This window comes from Gavialis gangeticus, unplaced genomic scaffold (assembly GCF_001723915.1).
Source record: "Gavialis gangeticus isolate Ggan-Ray unplaced genomic scaffold, GavGan_comp1, whole genome shotgun sequence".
Taxonomy (NCBI): Eukaryota; Metazoa; Chordata; order Crocodylia; family Gavialidae; genus Gavialis; species Gavialis gangeticus.
Window position 1 is genome coordinate 25,709,705 of NW_017729008.1, and position 18,614 is coordinate 25,728,318.

Consider the following 18,614-nt stretch of genomic DNA (forward strand, 5'->3'; position numbering starts at 1 on the left):
TGTGTGTGTGTGTGTGTGTGTGTGTGTGTGTGTGTGTGTCAGAATAATGGTATAATCAAGCAAATGCCTGATGAAAAAACAGTGAAGAAAATCATCTGACTCAAGGCCAGGTCAGTAATTTTCCAGATTATCTACTTTAGGTTTCAGACTTCAGCTTGACCCTAATTAATGCTGTAGGCCACAGGCTGTCTGATTTCCTAATACCAGAGAGCGAGAGAGTGTGGATGTTCAGGAGTAGCATTCAAAGCTGTATGCTAGTCATGCTGTGTAAGCATTTTTCATGCTGGAAGGTGCTAGGAAATCTAGAGTTGGACAAGTTTTACTGAGAAAGAATTCAGTATGTATGAATTCCTATTGGAGGGAAGAATGGCTAGGCAGACAGGAACAGTTAATGTATCTGTTGCATTGTTAAAAAGTCAGCCCTTTGAATTTAATATTACCAATGATGATTAACAAAAGTCACCTGGCCTTGCAAAACACATAGTGGCTGTTGTAAGGAGCACTGTTTATTTTTTTTTAAGGCTCTAAATTTAGGCAATATTTCCTCCTAATATGGTGAAACCTAGAGGTGCGTTAAGGAATAAAATTTGTAAGGAGGAAAAGAAGGTTCCTGTGGTTAGGCACTGGACAGATATTGAGAGAGCCTAGATCCTGAAATCCAAATTGTGCCACAAGCTTCTCCATGGAACTTTTGACAAGTCATTGTGGGAGCTAACAGGCATGAAAACATACCCGCAAAAACAGTGCTTTATCGGAGGAGGCAAAGTGTGAGTTCGCCTCGGCTCTGCAGAATCTGTATAGATTGGGTAAATCAGTGCAGCTTTCTGGTGCTGTTATCTAAATCTGATTCAATCACTTATGTAAAAGCACCAAAAAGCCTCACTGAAGCCCTATACAGACATTGGACAAGCCAGGTCAAACTACTGCAATGACTCCTCTGGGCATGCAAGGGCACACCAAGCTTAAAGCATCACTTCCCCACTGCCACATTTGTAAGCAGCCTTTGTGTGCCTCTGCTTTAGTTCCTGCTGTCCAAAATGGGTAACATTTCTTTTCCTTGAAAGGTTGTGGTAGGAATAGATTTCCTACCATGATGGAGACAATATAAATTCTTGATAGAAATGTCTCTTAATCTTTCCACTGAAAGGGTATTGTATATATTCCCACCCAAATGCAAAAAAGTACAAGGCAAGGATTGATTAGGGGGATTATTTTATTGGACCAACTATGTAGTCAGGATAAAATTAGGTAAGCTTTCAAATTCTTCATCAGGTTTCTTATTACAGGAAGCCAGGCACAGACAGGTCAGAGACCTGATGACAAATGCCTTAAATGTGTTTCCAACTGGAAAATGGAGTATTTTCATTTTAAAAGTTCTCAAAAGAGCATATTCAATATTATCATTATTCCAAGTAAATATTCAAAACAGGTTTCTTCCCACAAAGAAGCATGGCTATTAAAACTAAGCATTTTTTTTTATGAAGAAAACACTCCAATAATAAATTGACATCATCACTAGCTAGGCAAGTAACTGCCCCTCTCCCCCCTTCCCCCATCCTGCCCACCCTCAAAGCCAAGGTCATTTGTGCTTTGTAGGAGTTTCCCCGTCTAGTAATAAACTCTCCAAGCTACCAACACTTAAGCAAATTCTGAAATTTCATCTAGGCAGACAGATCCCTACAGAGCTCTACTGCCTTTGACAGAATTTCAGTGAATTCAGTGCTTTTCCCAGTCACATCCAAATGCAAAAGAGGGCTATAAATGAGAAATGTGACATTCAGAAAGAGATAGTAACAAATTTCACATCAATACCATTTTGAAAAGTACCCAAGTGTTAAAATATAGACTAAAACTTGTCCTAGTAAAGCAATATGGTTCCAGAGTGGGATTTTTAATAATATTTTTATCCTAACAAAATTCCTAGTATACAAGCAATTACATCAAGTAAAATATGGGTTTTTTTTTCTTTTTCTAGTTATTTCATTTGGGAAACTGGTATCACCTATGCATACAATAGCATTCTCTTGCTGGCATAATCTACCTCTAAATTGAGGAGGACAGTTTATGCTGGTATTCCAATACCTGTAAAGCTCCACCAGCACATCTTAGAGCGCTGTAGGGACAGATGCTAAATGAATTATAAGGCACCTAACATTGTCACATTCTAAGACATGAAAATTAAACATCTTGCCCTAAATGTTGCTCCTGATCAATAGGGTATGCAGTTAGGTTTCCTGTGCATAGATATCTTCATTCTCTGCATCTCCCACAGCTGATTCACATTATGCCATTGCTGAGTAGGAGGTCTACAAATCATCAGTAAGAATGAAAGGCCACCAGGTTTGTCAGTACTCCTTGGGGCTTCAGCATCTGAACTGAGGGAGGCACCACCCTAATATCAAGATCTAAATCACTCCAGTGGAGTTACCTACCTGAACCAGAACTCTGTAATAGACAGAAACACTGAGTTTCTTATAAAGATACAGCACTCCCCCAGTTGCTCTTGCATATTGCTAGGTCTGCTAGCACTACTGTCTTTTGCTCAATAGCTTACTAGCAAGAACACTTACTAGAGAAGTAAGAAACCTGTGCTCTAGGCCCATCTCACCTTGAGTGGATTCAAACCTACATCACCCACTTCCTAGAATACCCTAATCTTCAGGGTATGAGATAAACTGGGCACCCCCCCGCCCCCTTCTTGTTGAAGCAGGCCTGTTGGGCAGCAAAGAGTGCAAAAGTTATGGGACCGAGAAAGCATACCGAAGGAAGTGTAGATCTGTTAAGAAATTCACTGGGAGGAAGAGGGAGGTCTTGGGTTAGACACCTTTCTGCCAAAATCCTTGTTGTAAGTGGTTTGTGGTGTTCTGTTCCATCCCCCCCCCTTTTTTTTAAATAAATGACTGCATAATTAAACAACCCCAGTGTTTAATGCACTCTCTTGGGTAGGGTTGAACCCCCTTCAGCCCAGGACCCACAACCCAGGTCTCTCAATTCCAGATGCCCATGCATCTGGGCTCCTGGGGAGAAGGTTAGCACCACCATGTTTTCTAGTGAAATGTATTCATGCTTTCAGCACCAGTCACTTCCCATGGACTGTCACACAAACAATCAGAGTCTCTCCCCATTTTCATCCCCACTCCAAACCAATTTGGATCACAAAAAAGCTTAGGCAGGAGTGCAACATGTATAGTATTAGTCTAGATTGCTTCTGTGCAGCAACCCAAAACTAGTGACTAGAGATCTTTTCAGGCCCAAATAGAGACAATGAATGTTGGCACAGCAGCAGTTTTGCAGTCACTGAGCAGGGTCAATTTGAAGCACTCTTTGAGATTTAAGAATGCCTAAGCCCTGCTCAGTTGTCTTAGGAGTTGATGAGAATCTAGCCCTTGGGTACATAGGATTTGCAAAGATATTTAGGTATTTAAAGATGCTAACTGGAAGCTCTCAGGATTTTCAAAAGTGCTTAAGTAGGTTAGGTGCCCAACTCCTAATTCAATGCTAATGATAATTTCATGCTAATACTACTACTACTAAATCTAAGTGAAAGTTAATGTGATTTAGGCCCCTGTGTTCCTAAGTCATATCTGAAACTGGGTATTTAGGTACTCTTAAAATGTACTCATAATCAATGTTTACTACACCTCTTTTCTTTCAATGTAGGTATGTGCCCATGTCATGAAAAATGTGGCCAAAGATCAGTTATTCAATGATATATTTTTAAGCATAAAAACTATTCAAGTTGAATAAGAATCACAGATCATTATGAAATGTGAGAATACCCCATTTGGAGTAAACTTAATTGAATTTTGTGCTGATAATGAAGAAATATTGCTTTAATTATTCATTCCATACCTTATGCTTGGTTAATTTTTCTCTGGCTCGAAGACAAGATACTACCATTAATAAAAGGATACTGTTAACAGTTTTCATGATTTTGTTATTGGTTTATGGATACAAATTTTATGATCTGTGGTGAATTCCCATACATTATATAATCCCATCTATTTCAGCCTAACAAAGTGGCTGCCATTAAACAAAGTGGCTGCCATTCACTTTCGTATAACCAAAATTTAAACAATAGCTTTAAATGATGAGTAAAATATTCTAACTGTACAATCACTCAGCTCTTAGGGACAGTAAAGATTTCTGTTTCTCTATTCTAATCAGCAGATCCTTTTCAGTGGGCATGTCTACACATGCATTAATGAACCGTAGTATGGCACTTTAAGTTTAGTACCTAGGATCTGGAACCAACTTCCAAGAGAAGTGGTGCTGGCTCCTACCCTGGGGGTCTTTAAGAGGCGGCTAGATGAACACCTGGCTGGGGTCATTTGACCCAGTACTCTTTCCTGCCATGGCAAGGGGTCGGACTCGATGATCTGCTCAGGTCGTTTCTGACCCTACTAACTATGAAACTGCTAACTAAAATAATAATAATAACAACTGGTGTTACTGCGTAGTGGCACTGACACATGCCTTTTTAGTGACACTAATGCACAGTAAACTAATTTTACTGCACATCAGTGCAATAGCACAGCTTTTGCCATGGTGCACTAATGCACAGTAGAATTAAGCTACTGTGCATTTAGTGTCTCGTGTAGGCACATCCAGTGGTAGGTTAGGTCATTTAGATGCCATCTATTTCTTAAACAAATCCACAACCCAACATAACAAAGAAAATTATAAAGTTCTAAAAAGCAGTGAAACTTGAAAAGCTTGAAAATGGTTCAAAGCTGAATCACATGGGCAGCTATCACTGTGCGTATCACATTATAAAGAGGCAATGGGTATCATCTCAGATTATGCAATACTTCATTTCAGATATTTTCATTATTATCATGGATGGCTCTGTACTTTAAAATGTTGCTGCAAACTTGTTTTCAGGAGACCCAGCTGTATTTGGACATTTAACTGTATGGTTCATTTCACTAGGGTTGGATTAGTTTGGCTGGGATGATATAGCTGGGGATGGTCCTACTTTCAGCAGGGGACTGGACTAGATGATGTCCTGAGCTAGGGACAGACATTACACATAAACCAGTTTAAGTGATCAGAAACTGGTTTAAACCTGTAATGAAACAGATGTGCACTGCACATAAACCAGTTTGAAAATGTCTGAAACCAGTTTGAGATAAACCTGGTGGAATGTAGTATCAGACTTAACTGATTTGGGTCCATTTAAATACAACAGTTGGTACATTCAGACTTCAGTGGAGATTGGAAAATAGGAATTGCTATATCAGAAGTGCATCTATCCAGGTAGGCAGTAGTAGTTGTACCAACTGCTTCAGAAAAAGGTACTTACAAAACATTAGTTTAACTCTCCAAGTTTATCTTGAGCCCCATCATAATTACTCTTTAAATTAGATTTTCTTGTGAGGCACAAAAACATTTAAACATTTTTTCACTCCAACCCCACTCTCCTGAATCTTCTTACATACTTGGCTTACATGATATTAAGTTTGCCCGGATCAACGACTCTATGATCCAATCACTTGCCCCACTTCCCCACCAATCATTTTGTGTTTCATTTGAGGATTATTACTCAGCAATGTTAATTAAAATATGGGGAACCCCCAAGGCATAGAAGCATTAAAGTTTCATTTATAAGTCAAACTGTAGAATTCTATACATGCAGGAATACAGGAGTGAGTGAAACCCCTGGGTCACCTAAGCCCAGTCCCCTAGTTTTGAAGCCAACTATGTCCTACAGTTGCATACATAAAAGAATCCTTCAAATATGAATGTAAAAATAAGTATTCTATTTCTCCATGTAAATCTACTACATATTAGTCATTTATTAACATGCATATATGTAGTTGACTACCACCCTTTTCTTAGAATTATAGTTCTCTGTAAACTCTTCGAATAACATCCAATCATTTTTAAAATGCCTCCAATGTATTTTCCACTCCAAAAACAAACAAACAAAAAACATTTCCTTGCCATTTCCTTAATACAGATTGAACAGGGCTTCTTTTACACCCTAATAAATTCTTTCAGACAGACCACATTTTTCCTTATAGTATCTACAGATATTTCAACAGCCATCTGTAGGTTAAAGAACTCCAGTTCTTTTTCTCCCTTGGCATTTCCATTAGATTACACATATAGCTTCTGCCATCATTACACATCTACAAAACCCACCGTTGCCATTTTGCTTCCTTTTTGTTCAGAAACAGTGACTTGTTAAAATATAATTCTTTTACTACTTCCATATGGATTCTATTCATTTTAATTTCTTAGGTTTCCTTATGGCTTTCTCTAATTAACCTCTTATTTTTCAAAAACATCCCCGTTCTAGTTAATGTCCACAGTACTTAAAGGAATGCCTCTGACCCTCTGTCTCATCAAACTTGGGTACAGTAGAATGGCCCAGCTCTGATCCCATTCTGTATTTTCTGAAGAGCCAGACTGAGTTTTAAACACACAAAATGGTTGTTACCACTCTTTTCATTTCCAAGCTTCTACAGTTGCAATTTTCTTGTGTTCAGTTGCTAAAAATAGAACTGCTTCCAACTACCTGAGCTGGAAACCCACAGAAAAGCTAATTAAAGAGCTGGTAAGCAATGCTGCTTCCCATTGAGCAAATGGTAGGATGAGAATACTGTGCTAATGTACCAGAGTTCACATGGCCCTGCGGGTCTGAAATCTATCAAGTGTCATTTATTTAATCATTCATGGTTGTTTGTTTCCCAGATAAATTACCATTTAAGTAAATATCTATTTGACTGTTGAATCAACAAATCGGAAAAAAAGAGCATCTGTTCTGTTATAAAAGAAAAGGTATTCTGGACTAGATTCTTAGCTTGTATAAAGAGGCATTATTTGACTAGTTTCATAGAAAGAACTACTCTTTTAAAAGATTTTTTGGTTACGTGTGGGCAGAACCCACCAATCATCCTTATAAGAAGGTACCTCTTCACCCCCACTGGTAAGAATTAGCTACTGTGTTTGAACTATTACAGCTGGTTGCCCAGTGAATTTTCTGTGTCCAAATAGTTGAGGTTGATGTGCACAAGAAGCTGATATTATCCTGTGTATTTCTCAACTCAGCATGCATTTACGGGCTCTTTGGGCCTGATCCTTTGCCCTGTAACTGAATGAAAGCTATACTGCTCGCTTATCCAGAATACGATTTGGACCTCTGGTCAAGTAATCAAATCCATCTCACTTTTCAGCTGGAAGTCAGCTAACAATTCTTCAAGCGATGCAACAACATCAATTGGACTCGCTTAGTGTGCTGTGAAACCTCAAAATGGAACTTCTTAGCTGGATGTTGTATTGTTTTTTGAATCAAAACACATCCTGATTTCAATATAAAAGAGACAGAAAGATTCTGAAAGAGACACATTGTTTAAAATTGCAGAGTTTGGCAATTACAGACTGGAACTCAGACAGCAAGTGTGAAAATGTCTCCTCTGCTCTTGCTCTCACATCTCTAAGTGTTCCTCCTTTCTAATCTACAAAGGAAATAGACTGTCCACTTTCCACTGAAAATTCACAGATTTGCCAGAGTATGTCAGAGAATATAAACCAGCTATGTGCTGTCTGTCACATCCTTGTTCTATAGGACAATGTTGCTTTTAGATTGAAAAAAAAAATTGATAGACACGAGATACAGAGAGATTTTGATAGAGGTGGTCTGATTAATGATTTTCAAACTGCTGAAGTTGGTAAGTACAATTAGGAAGTTAACCCAGGAGACCCTCATGCATATACACAAGGTACATGGCTGTCTTCTCACTATTCTGGTTTCTACCTAAGCTATTACTTATGGTTTAGCTAAGACAGTCCGTTTTAGTTTATACGCTCAGACATCAAATACCCACTACCGTTTCATTCTTTGCACATTTGCTTGGTGAACTGACATATGCTTCTGAAATATCTATAAGCATCTTGTTGGTAATCTGCTTCTATCAAGTTAAAATTGATTGCTTAATATGGAAGCCATATACATCTGTTAACATAAAGTGTCCTTTCCCCTATTTTTAAACAGAAGATTTTGTAAAGAAAAGAATAACAATGGTCACACAATTGGCTTTTTCAAAAATTCTGAGATCTCTGGTTACAGGAGTTATAAAGAATGTCTCATTATTTCTCTTTAGAAACCATAAAAATAATGCAAAAGCCATTCCAGTTTGATCTGTTTGATGAGTAGAATGACCTTGTGATCTTTGCCCATCTCAATCCTGCTTTACACCCATCTATCCCTATGACTCAGGCTATGAAACGGATACATCAAAATGAATATCCCCACAAGAGTCCCAAGCCAGAATATAATTAATGAAACATGAAAGTATAAATTAACTCCAGATTTAGGAAGTACTTCAAAGGCTGCCCTGAGTAAAAGTAACAATTAATACATTCCTTAATTCAAGAAGTGCTTGAAGCAAACACATTGATCAGAATACAAGGAGAGGGAAATAAGACATGATAATGTCATTATGCTGACAATAAGTGAGACTTTTTACCCCCAAATGAACTATAAACAACGGGTGCAATCATTTACCATGTTATCATAGCACTAATTTCCAAGATTTAAGTCTGTTTCTACCTCAAATCCAAGATATCTACTGTACTGCAGAAAATGTATTCCAAGTAGCTTTTTACTATCCACCAAGTTTCACACAGTACAGTTATCTATTTAGAAAATGAAGCATTAACAGGGTTCAGAACCATTTGGTAACTGAAAACCAGTGAACAAGCTGCTTTTATAGAGTAAATACAAATGCCATTGCTTACCTCAGCTATGTGTGGCGTAGGATTAAATCCACAGAGATTGCACACAATGCTCTTGCATCCTGTACATGTGTTAAAGTTGGGTGGATCCTTAGAACCAACATTTAGTTCAGTTTTACAAAGAGGACAAGTTGATTTAGACTGCGTAGTTTTTTGTGGTTCGGGTGGCCCAGACGGTTTTTTGGATTCAGCAACTGGAGGCTTGCTGTCTTTAGCCACAGTCAGTTTCTTTTCTAACTCAGATTCTTTCATGGTTAAAATGTTATCAGCTTTGGGTAGCTCTGGTTTTTCTATCACAGGAGGCTTGGCATCTTTTTTTACAGGTCCTGCTTTTGGAGATGGCTGAGCCTGACTGGACTCCTTGGATGGTACTTGAGAGGCAGGGGGCTGTGAGGGAGGTGGGGGCTGCTTAGCAGCAGGCCCTGGTGAAGGTCCTGATGACTGAGCTCCTGGCTGACCTGCTGTGGAGATCAAATTTGATGCCTGACTGAAGATTGAAGCACCAAAGCCAAAGAGTTTTCCAGTAACTGTTTCCTGTGGAGTTGTAGGTTGAGGTTTGGGAGAATCAGTAATTCCTCCCAAATTAAGACTGAAACGCCTTGTTTGCTCTTGAGCTTTCTGAGGCTGTTGGGGTGGGGGTGGTGGCTGCCCTGGAGTAGGCCTGGGGCCTACAGCTGCTTGCGGACCTTTTAGAACCTGCTTAGCATCCATCTTTGGGGTAGCTTTTGTTTGTACCTTCTTAGGGTCTTCTTTCACCTGTGTTGGCGGCCCAACAGGTTTTTGACCTTTAACATCTGATCCAGGCCCAGGCTGAGAAACAAGTTTGGGATCCCATTTTTGCTGAGACACTTGGGGTAGGCTTCTGGAATCTGGCAGCAGAGGTTTCTCCCCAGCCAGATACGTTTCTTGCAAGGACTTGGAAGTTTCCGATCTCTGAAGATCCACTGCTTTCTGTTGGGTCGGTGGAGGTTTGGGACCTGCTGAATCCTGTTTTGGACTGGGTACTGAAGAGGTAGTCACAGTGTCAGGTGTAGGCTTTTGTATACTTGGTTGCTTTTGCTTATCTTGAAATAAAGTTGGCTTGGCCTGGTCAGTTTTTGTTGGCAGTTCCATTTGCTTAGAGGTCTGTGGAATAACAGGCTCAGTGAGGGGATGTTTTGATTTTACAGGGGGAGAGCCAGACATTGATGGTTGCTTTGTCAATGGAGGGGCTTTTTTGGATTCCAGTGGCTGGGAAGGGTCAGGTTTTTGAGGAACATCTTTCTTTTGAACAGGCTGTTGGGGTTGGGCGGGTGATTTAGTCACTGAAGGCGGAAGGAAAGGTTTCTGTTTGGGTGGAAGAGGCTGTGGTCCAGGACCATGAACTGGAGCCAAGTCACCACCTCGTGCTCTTTGCATCTGGCAGTTCAAACAGAGCCACTCCTTTATCTGTAGGGGAAAGAATTAAGAAAACTATGATTAGGATAATATAACAGTAATGTAGTAAACATGATATTACTAGCAATATTTTGTGCTAGCATTCCAGGGGAAAGTTGAGTATAAAGGGGGTAAAACACTACCAATTGAATACTGCTGTACAAAGAAACAAAACAAAACAACCCCCCACCCCAAATGCTTGAATTTCTCATTCACTTTTTAATTCTTATATTCTAAGCTCTCAGCCCTGTTTTACAGATCTAGCAACTTACAGAAAATTAAGCAATGGAGGATCAACTTATAGCAATACCAGGAAAAACTCTAGAAATTTGCTAGCACCAATTTATCTGCGGCATTGTTTCCTGCATCCCTTCCCCGACCATCCCAAAATGCCACTCCTAAAATAGTTTGGCAAATCAAACGTATTTTGATGGAAAGCCATAATTATAATCATTAGAACAAAAGTAAATGCATAATTACCTTTAATTGTTTGAAGATCAAGATCCTCATCTAGCTTATAGTTTTAGTAATGCTTTAAATTACAGGGCACGAGTCACATTGGTACTCTATCTGTACATACAGAATTAGGTACAGAGATGCATTAATGAATCCCATGTATTTACATGGGCCTGCATTGTGCCATCATTTCTGAGCACAAGTCTTCATTTGAAATCAATGAGGAACTTTGCCTAAAAATTGATGGCAAACCATAATTAGGTGTTCCTGCAATCATTCTGTTACTAGGCTTAGGGATCCAAGAGTAATTACCATATACTCATTATATGCTCCTCCAGGGAAGGGAAGGGAGGTAAAAATAAGTTAAGTTTTCTTCTATGGCCCTCAGTACTGCAGCTCCTCACAATCTTTAGGCTTACAATTCCAAAACAACTGAGAGTTTCTACGCCATTTTACAGATAAGGAACAGCGGCAGAAAAAGATCCAAGCCCAGATGCACAAAAGTATTTAAAACACCTATATTCCAATTTTCTCCCTAATTTTCAGTGAAATAGGAGTTAGGCACCTAAATTGTGTTCTGGGTATAAGTGACCTGCCTGCCACCTCAAAGAAAGTGGTAGAGCAGGAAATTAAATTTAGAGCTTCCAAGTCCAAGGCTAGCACCCCAACCCCTGGAGCATCCTTCTTTTATTCTCATACACTTATAACACTACTTAAAAGAGTGGAACAGAAAAAGCATTGCATTACTTCCCTAAAAAGAATCCACCCAACTGGTCTTCAGATCTAGAGATCTTGAAGGGGGAAATTCAGAGGCATAACTAATCAATTCTGTACCTGGGACAGTACTGTACATACATGAGTGTACACGCATGCATGCAGAGGTTCCTCCCTCACTATGCACCTTCCCTGGAGCAGCTCCAACTCCCACAGTGAGGAGGAATGAACAGCAGGAGCAGCCACTGCCAGAGGTTCACTGTTGCTGGGGGAGATGGTGCCTTTTTTGCCCCTAACACACATCTCCAACAGTTCTCATTTCTACCGAAAGGTGAAAAAACACCTGTAGAAATGTTGCAGGGGGCAAAGTGAAGTGATAGCTCCTCGACATGAGATTATCTCTGATGAGACAACTTCCAGATAATACTAAAGCTGAGGAGGTATAGTGCTATTCATTATAGTATTTATCTTTTGCTTTTCTATGCTCATTAATTCCTTTGAAGGGGAAGGTAGGGCATAGGTACAGATGGGAAACCAGTGACATCCCCTCTTCTGAGTGAGCTGAACTTCCAAGGGCAATAAGAGCTGCACAACAGAGCAGATCACACTGATACATAATTCTCTAATAGATCTCTTGACTCTTAACATAGGAGATAGAGATTCAAGCACCTTGATCCCTCCATTACAAATCCTTGCCCTCACCATGCCATAAAATGAAAGCTAGGGCATATTGCATGGTGAAGGTTTTACCTTTGAAGGAAATTATACAAGGCTGCAATACAGGAAATATTAAAAGACAGATTGAGCTCTTACACCATGCATGCAGTTCCCATTGAATTAAACTCAGGTTGCACATGGGGAAATTAAAATTAAAACAGGCCATGGCTGCATTGGTACATTGTACTTATCCTGCTAATGCCGTTCAGTCTCTGTGCACAGATTTACAATAGCCAAAGCAATACTAAACAGAATACTGTCACCAATATTAGGTTTTCTTCTCTCTCTCTTTTTTAATTTTCACAGAAAACATGGTCTTAGACCATGTTAAGCAGCTCTCAGCAGCATTTTCAACACCAACATTTTATGATTGAACAGCCTTCAAAGTAAGAAACTGATTAAATAAAATAAAACATTTAATTTCTGCAGTGAATAAAGGAATAAAATTCACAACTGAACAGGGGTGCCACTTAAATCCTGCTTTGGTTATTTAAAAAGTGTATAATCCTTGGATGGACCTTCTGCAGTTTCAATTTTTTCCATAATAAAATTACCTAAATTATGACACGCAACAACATTGTAGAAAAGGCGTTACCTTTTCCTTTACCTTGTGTTTTATTTCAATTAATGACATTTTAAAAAATTGAGGGTCTTTTAGTTTCTTCAGATGCCTTCTTTCCCATATGTTATGGTAAAGGGTAAGTAGAATATATGGTTAAAGTCCAGCCTGCTTTCAGTACATAATCTGAGCCTAATAGACAAACAGGAGTTAACCCTGTGTTGCAGCCAGCAACGTACTAAACCTTAAGCCTTCATTTGATATTTTAATGTGTTTATTTTATTTTATGGATCAAAAGAAAACTTTTAAAAGAAAAGTTAGCATGCAACTCCCACGACTAAACTTTAAAAGGAAAATTTGGAAGTTTTACTTTATTTTTTGCTTTTAAATCTCTTCATTTTAGGCATAATTTCCTCCCATGCACTTTAGTGGGAGGAATGCAGTGCTAAAACTTGAGTACTATTAAAACCAATACCTGCCTTCTTAAAATACATACACACTACAGCTTTCTGATTTCCAACTAAAAGAGTCACAAAATAAAATACTTTAAGAGCTGCATTTTACTAACTACAACATTGAATCATGGGGCTGTTTGTGCTTCTACTGCAGTCAGAGAGTTTTGCTGTTGATTTAAATGGGAGTATATTTAGGCTGTATCCAATGATGGTTTTTCACAAGTTAGAGACAGACATTTTATTGAAAAAACTGGCAAAATACTGTGAACAAGAACCTACCAACCCAAAGAAAATGCGCATGGGGAAAAAACAAAACACTTGCACGCCTCGACAGAGGGCCTGAACAGTCTTCTAACAGCCAAAAACCCAAACTGATCTTTTTAGTATTCACGGTCATTTTTAAAAGTCCTGTGTATCCACAACATGCACTCCAAATTCAGAGAAATTGTTTTCTTAAATAGTGGATGCTTCTAAAGAAAAGATCATTGATCCAATCTAAACTGAAACCTCAAGGACACAGAAACCATACAATATGATTACCCTTTTTCTTCCTTTCAAAGATCCAGTGGGATTCAGGACATGTGTCCAGTACATAGGATCTCAACCTTCAAATGCTTTGCCTTACATTTTAAACAAATATTTTTGGAACTATGACAGAATGGTCTGTCATCTGCCACAGATTTTCTCCCTCTTATGTCAATTCAAAATAACAAACAAATATATAAGTAAGAAAGTGTATTGTATATGCTAATAAGCCATGCATTCTGAGGAAATGATAAAAACCTCTCTAAAGAATGCATTAATTAAAAAATAAGAATTCTAAATTGAGTTTATTTGCTATTTTCCAGCAGTATTGTACATGAAAAGTGATCGGACAATAACTGCACCAGTGCCTAATTCAGCAGCTTGCCTTTCTGTGTGTATTCAGTCTGTTTGCAGAGGCAAAATGTGGGCATCTTTTGATCGGTTTGGGAACACACACATGCCTCTATGATGCCTAATGACACCAAGACGAATCTTTATTTTATTTCAAGAATAAAAATTAAACAAGATAATACTAAACTAGGAAGATAAAACAGCAGATTAGCCAGCAAGTTTACACTGCATCAAATAGGTGTAGTTGCAACAGATAAGAAATGACAAGTCTCTGAATCCTGTAGTGAGCAGAGGAGCAAGTTCAACTGCAGAACAAATAAAACAGGGATGAAAGGTCCAATTGAAAATGTCCTTTTCATCTGAAGTAGTCTGTACAATACTAAAAATAAGCCTTCTTTTCCTTGAAATATGGTCAGGTCTGCATAGCGATTAATAATACTTCCTAATGAGGCACAGGAAACATTATTTTTGCAATTTGGGGCCTAAGTCAGCACACTATTCCTGATATAACCACACTTCTAACTATAGAAATGGCCCTGAAGAACTATATCTCACAGGGCCCTGAAGAACTATATTTATGTGTCACTATGGAAGTACTAAATCATGGCACAGTAACAGCCCATACTGTGCCATACACAAGGCGCACAGTTATTTTTAACAGCTACTTCGCTGTAGCTGTGTGCTATACCAGGGGAGCATATCACTACAGCAAAGTAGCTGCGGGTCACGTGTAGATGCCCACAGACTCTGTGTTGCCATAGCATGTTGATATGGCGATGTCATGTCACATGTAGACGCACCCATGGTGTATGCATGGTAATAATTTTGGGGCAGTTGTAGAACACTACCATATGCTATTTTTAAAAAGGCCCCTTTAAACAATTTAATCCTAAACTACAGCAATGTAAAGATATTTGAATTGTATCATTATATAAAAAGTCACTTCCTCTCATTTATCACAAACTTAAAACATACTAAAGCACAGGGCTGTAATTAATAATGCAAAACTTTATACTGTACAAAAAGGCCTTTTGGCATGTTTGGTACTAAAATGTCATTATTTATATAATAAGAGCTATCATAAAACAAAATAATGAGCACCATCTTTTGATAAGCTCATTTTTGCCTGTCGTTTTTCTTATGAGTCTATGAAAATTAATTTCCCATACAGAAAATATGTTTTAAACTGCTTTGTGTATTGTTTAAGAACTACAGCAAAAGCTGTGTTAGCCGGCACTTTATTAAACGGAAACCTCTTTTAACTGGCATCCAAGGGATGTGGCAAAAGCAAAACTGGAAGTACCATTTCTGGAGGACTTCCCATTACGCCGCCACGAGCCGAATTTTTCTTTGCCCCTTCTTTGGCCCATGGCCCAGGGCAAAGCAACCTGTGCGAGGCAAAGCAGCCTGTGGGGGGTCCCCACTCCCTGTCCACCAGCCCACTGATGCCGGGGAGTGCACCAGATGTTGCACATTTGATTAACCAGCATATTTGATTAACTGGCATCCCCCATTCCTGGGGGATGCCGGATAACAGAGTTTTACTGTAAATCATAATTTGACACACTATGGCCAGGTGCAGACATTACACTTTTACCGGTATAAGTGATCAGAAACTGGTCTACACCTGTAACAGAACAGAAGTTCGGCATATATAAACTGTTTAATAATGGAGGAACCCGGTCTATGCTTTGCTCCCACACCCCCTGCCCCCCGCCCCGCCAAGGGCAAACGTGTGTTCTGTTCACTACCAACCTAAGCTACACCGCCTATGGAAAACTGTGCAACTTAGCTCAATTCTGCCTCAAGATATCTGAATATCTGTACCTAGTCTATAGGGGTTAGGATGTGATGATTGGTTTAATTTACCTGTGTCTAGATTTAATCTACTGAGAACATCTGCATGATTAACAAGAGATACAAGTACCAAACTACTGTGTAGATCACAAAAGGTTAACAAAAAAAAGTTAATTTACATTTCACAAAAAGCATCCAAGCAAGGGAATTTCACTGGGATTTGACAACAGATTATCCTGTCTGTTTAAAAGAGGACTCAACCATACTTCCTGCTCAGTGATTACCCAGAAAACAGCATCTCAAATCACATGATTAACTGTAGTAGTAAATTACAGTTGCTGAGCAACAGTAATACGGGTGCAGATGGCTCTCTGCAGTTGACATCTTTAGCTATGCAGATTAATTTATAATTTACTTGTGCTAAAAACTGGATAGGAGAAAGTCTTGAACTACAGGTCATTTTCTCAAAACCTTGTATTTACTGTTTTAAATTATCAGTTCCTTCCTGCCACATTTCAGAATTTGTTCACCCTACTTCAAATGCTTTTATACATTTATCTTTAGCATGATAGAAACAGGAAGCCAAAACAATTCTTACCTGAACTTAAAACAACAATTTAGAGGTGCCAACTTCTTTGCCAAAAGACAGAGTAATGGATGGGGGTTAGAATACTTAAAAGGAACATGTCATAATGAATGAAAATACTCTGTATTTCCTCAGAAATTTTCATTTAAGGATCATAATTGTTTTCCCAACAAAATCTATCTAGGATAAAAATATAAAGTGGGTCTTGCTTCTAGTGAAGCATAATAAAAGGAGTTGCCAACAGATTAATTTAATCCAAAATCCAGAAGCGCAAACTGCACTTACTATATACTTAATATAGTACAAACTGCAGTTTAGTAACAAAGGAACTCTAGTTATTTGGAGTATAAAAAAATATTTCTTGCTACTGGATGATTTCACTGTAAAAATGTGAAAGAATTGTTTTGTTTTGGATAACTAAATGAAGAATTTTAAGTCAGACTGTCGTCTGATGTCAGTCACCCTGGTATTAATCTAGATTTCCCCAGTGCAATTCTGAGCTGAATATGAATCAATATTTTACATTTAAAACTCTAGGACCAATTTTATTTTCATTCTGTCCACACTTCCTGCTTACAGAGGTTTATAGATGGAATTAAACATTTACAACTTTTCTATTTTATGATTCCTACTTTATGTCCCCATCAGTAATCACCCTGTAAGGCTAAGTTTATACAGGTTGGCTCTGCCAAAGCTATTTGTACCACTGTGATAAAGCTTAGACTTAGGCTGTGTACAGGTGTTCATTTATAGCAGTGTCCACCTGTGCACTCCAGAGCTGGCATGCAGGGCCAGTCTGGCAGGGCACTGAATGCAGTTTGCCTGCTGTCGTAGGAAGCGCCCATGCAACCTGCATGCCTCAGGCAGTGCAGGCCCTAGAGTGAGCTGGAGCATGCTACATGCAGCACAGGAGGCACATGCTAAATGAGGAACCCTGCTAGACCAGGCCCCCCTACCCCTCAACAGCTCACCAAAACTTCCTAGGTGGGATGGGGCCATGGGCAGGTGGGCAGCAGTGTTTGGGAGTGGGATGGGTCAGTGACACTGGGATCAAGGGGCAGGGTTGCAGGGTGGTGACAGCATGGGGTGGAGCAGAGCCACAATCTCCTGCCTGCACAGCCCTATGTTGTCACTGCCCTGAGATCCCAGGGTCTTCCCAGCACCACTTGCCTGCCTTGCTGTTGGACACCATTCTCCACCTTCTCACAGCCCCATCCCAGCTGCCCAAGCAATCATCCTGCCCACACAAGTCCCACCCTCCAGCAGTGGGTGCAGATCAGATGGGCAGAAGTGTTCAGGTAGTGGAGCAGCAGCTGAAGCTCCTGGAAGGAGCTGCCACCACCAGGGTTGCCAGGAAATGAAGTCCCAAGCCCCACTGCATACTTGGTGCCGTGCTGTCCCAAGCGCCATGCTATCCCAAGCCCCACTGCATACCTAGGAGTGGCAGGACTGGCCACACACACCACAGCCCAGGCTGGCTCCACACTGGGCTGGGTGGGACTGAGGGACCCACTGCAGGCCGGAAAAAAAAAAATCCCTTGGCATGCTGGATCCAGCCCATAGGCCATATTTTGCCCACTCCTGAATTAAGGCATAATTAACAGGTTAACCATGCCTTAATTGTAATGCCTTCCAGAGGCCTGAATGTTATAAACCATGGACTGAGCTGAACTAAAGTTAGAATTATGTAAAAATATTAGTCAAGACCGTGAGTGAGCTCCCTGAAAGACCTGCGTTGTACACTCACTAGTCTCAAAGAGAACCTACAGAATTAAAAGCTTTATAGCTCCAGTCAATCTACCATTTTGGATTTACCAGGGTAAAGAACTTAAGTTTGCATTATCATAGTGCAAACTACTGCTTAGTTTGTGTTAGTTTGCATTCTTTCTGGACCACAGAGAATGAGTATTTACTACAGCTACCAGCTATAAGAGATATACATTTAGTCCAACAGACAGAGAAATATGAATGTTGGTCCCAGTTCTAGGAAAAGAGAAAATAAATCACTGCCAGCCTTTGTAAGTTTGTTACACTCAAAGCACCCCTTGGAAATTGCCAGCTCTTACCATCCAGTTACTGTTTAATTATAGAAAAAGAGCAATGTTTTCTGTTGCACAGAACTCAGAAATACCACAAGTCAGAATGCTTTGGTTGCTATATATCCTTATTTGAAATATCTGGGTTTATCATGCGATAAATGCAACCCAGGCATTTGCAACCCACAGCACCATTAAAAGGATCTCATGGAACCCTGATTGAGGATCGCTGATATAGAGGAACATGATTCTTGGCCCCA

The 18,614-nt window shown here is 39.5% G+C and overlaps 1 protein-coding gene across 1 annotated transcript in view; it reads right to left on the bottom strand.

Moving 5' to 3' along the window:
• The window catches only part of PCLO (piccolo presynaptic cytomatrix protein), a 767,182-nt gene that overhangs the window by 741,761 nt on the left and 6,807 nt on the right, over window positions 1–18,614 (bottom strand). The window contains exon 3 of the mRNA XM_019509333.1: window positions 8,746–10,170. Coding sequence (XP_019364878.1) covers window positions 8,746–10,170 — 1,425 coding nt within the window. The remainder of the gene's footprint in view (window positions 1–8,745; window positions 10,171–18,614) is intronic.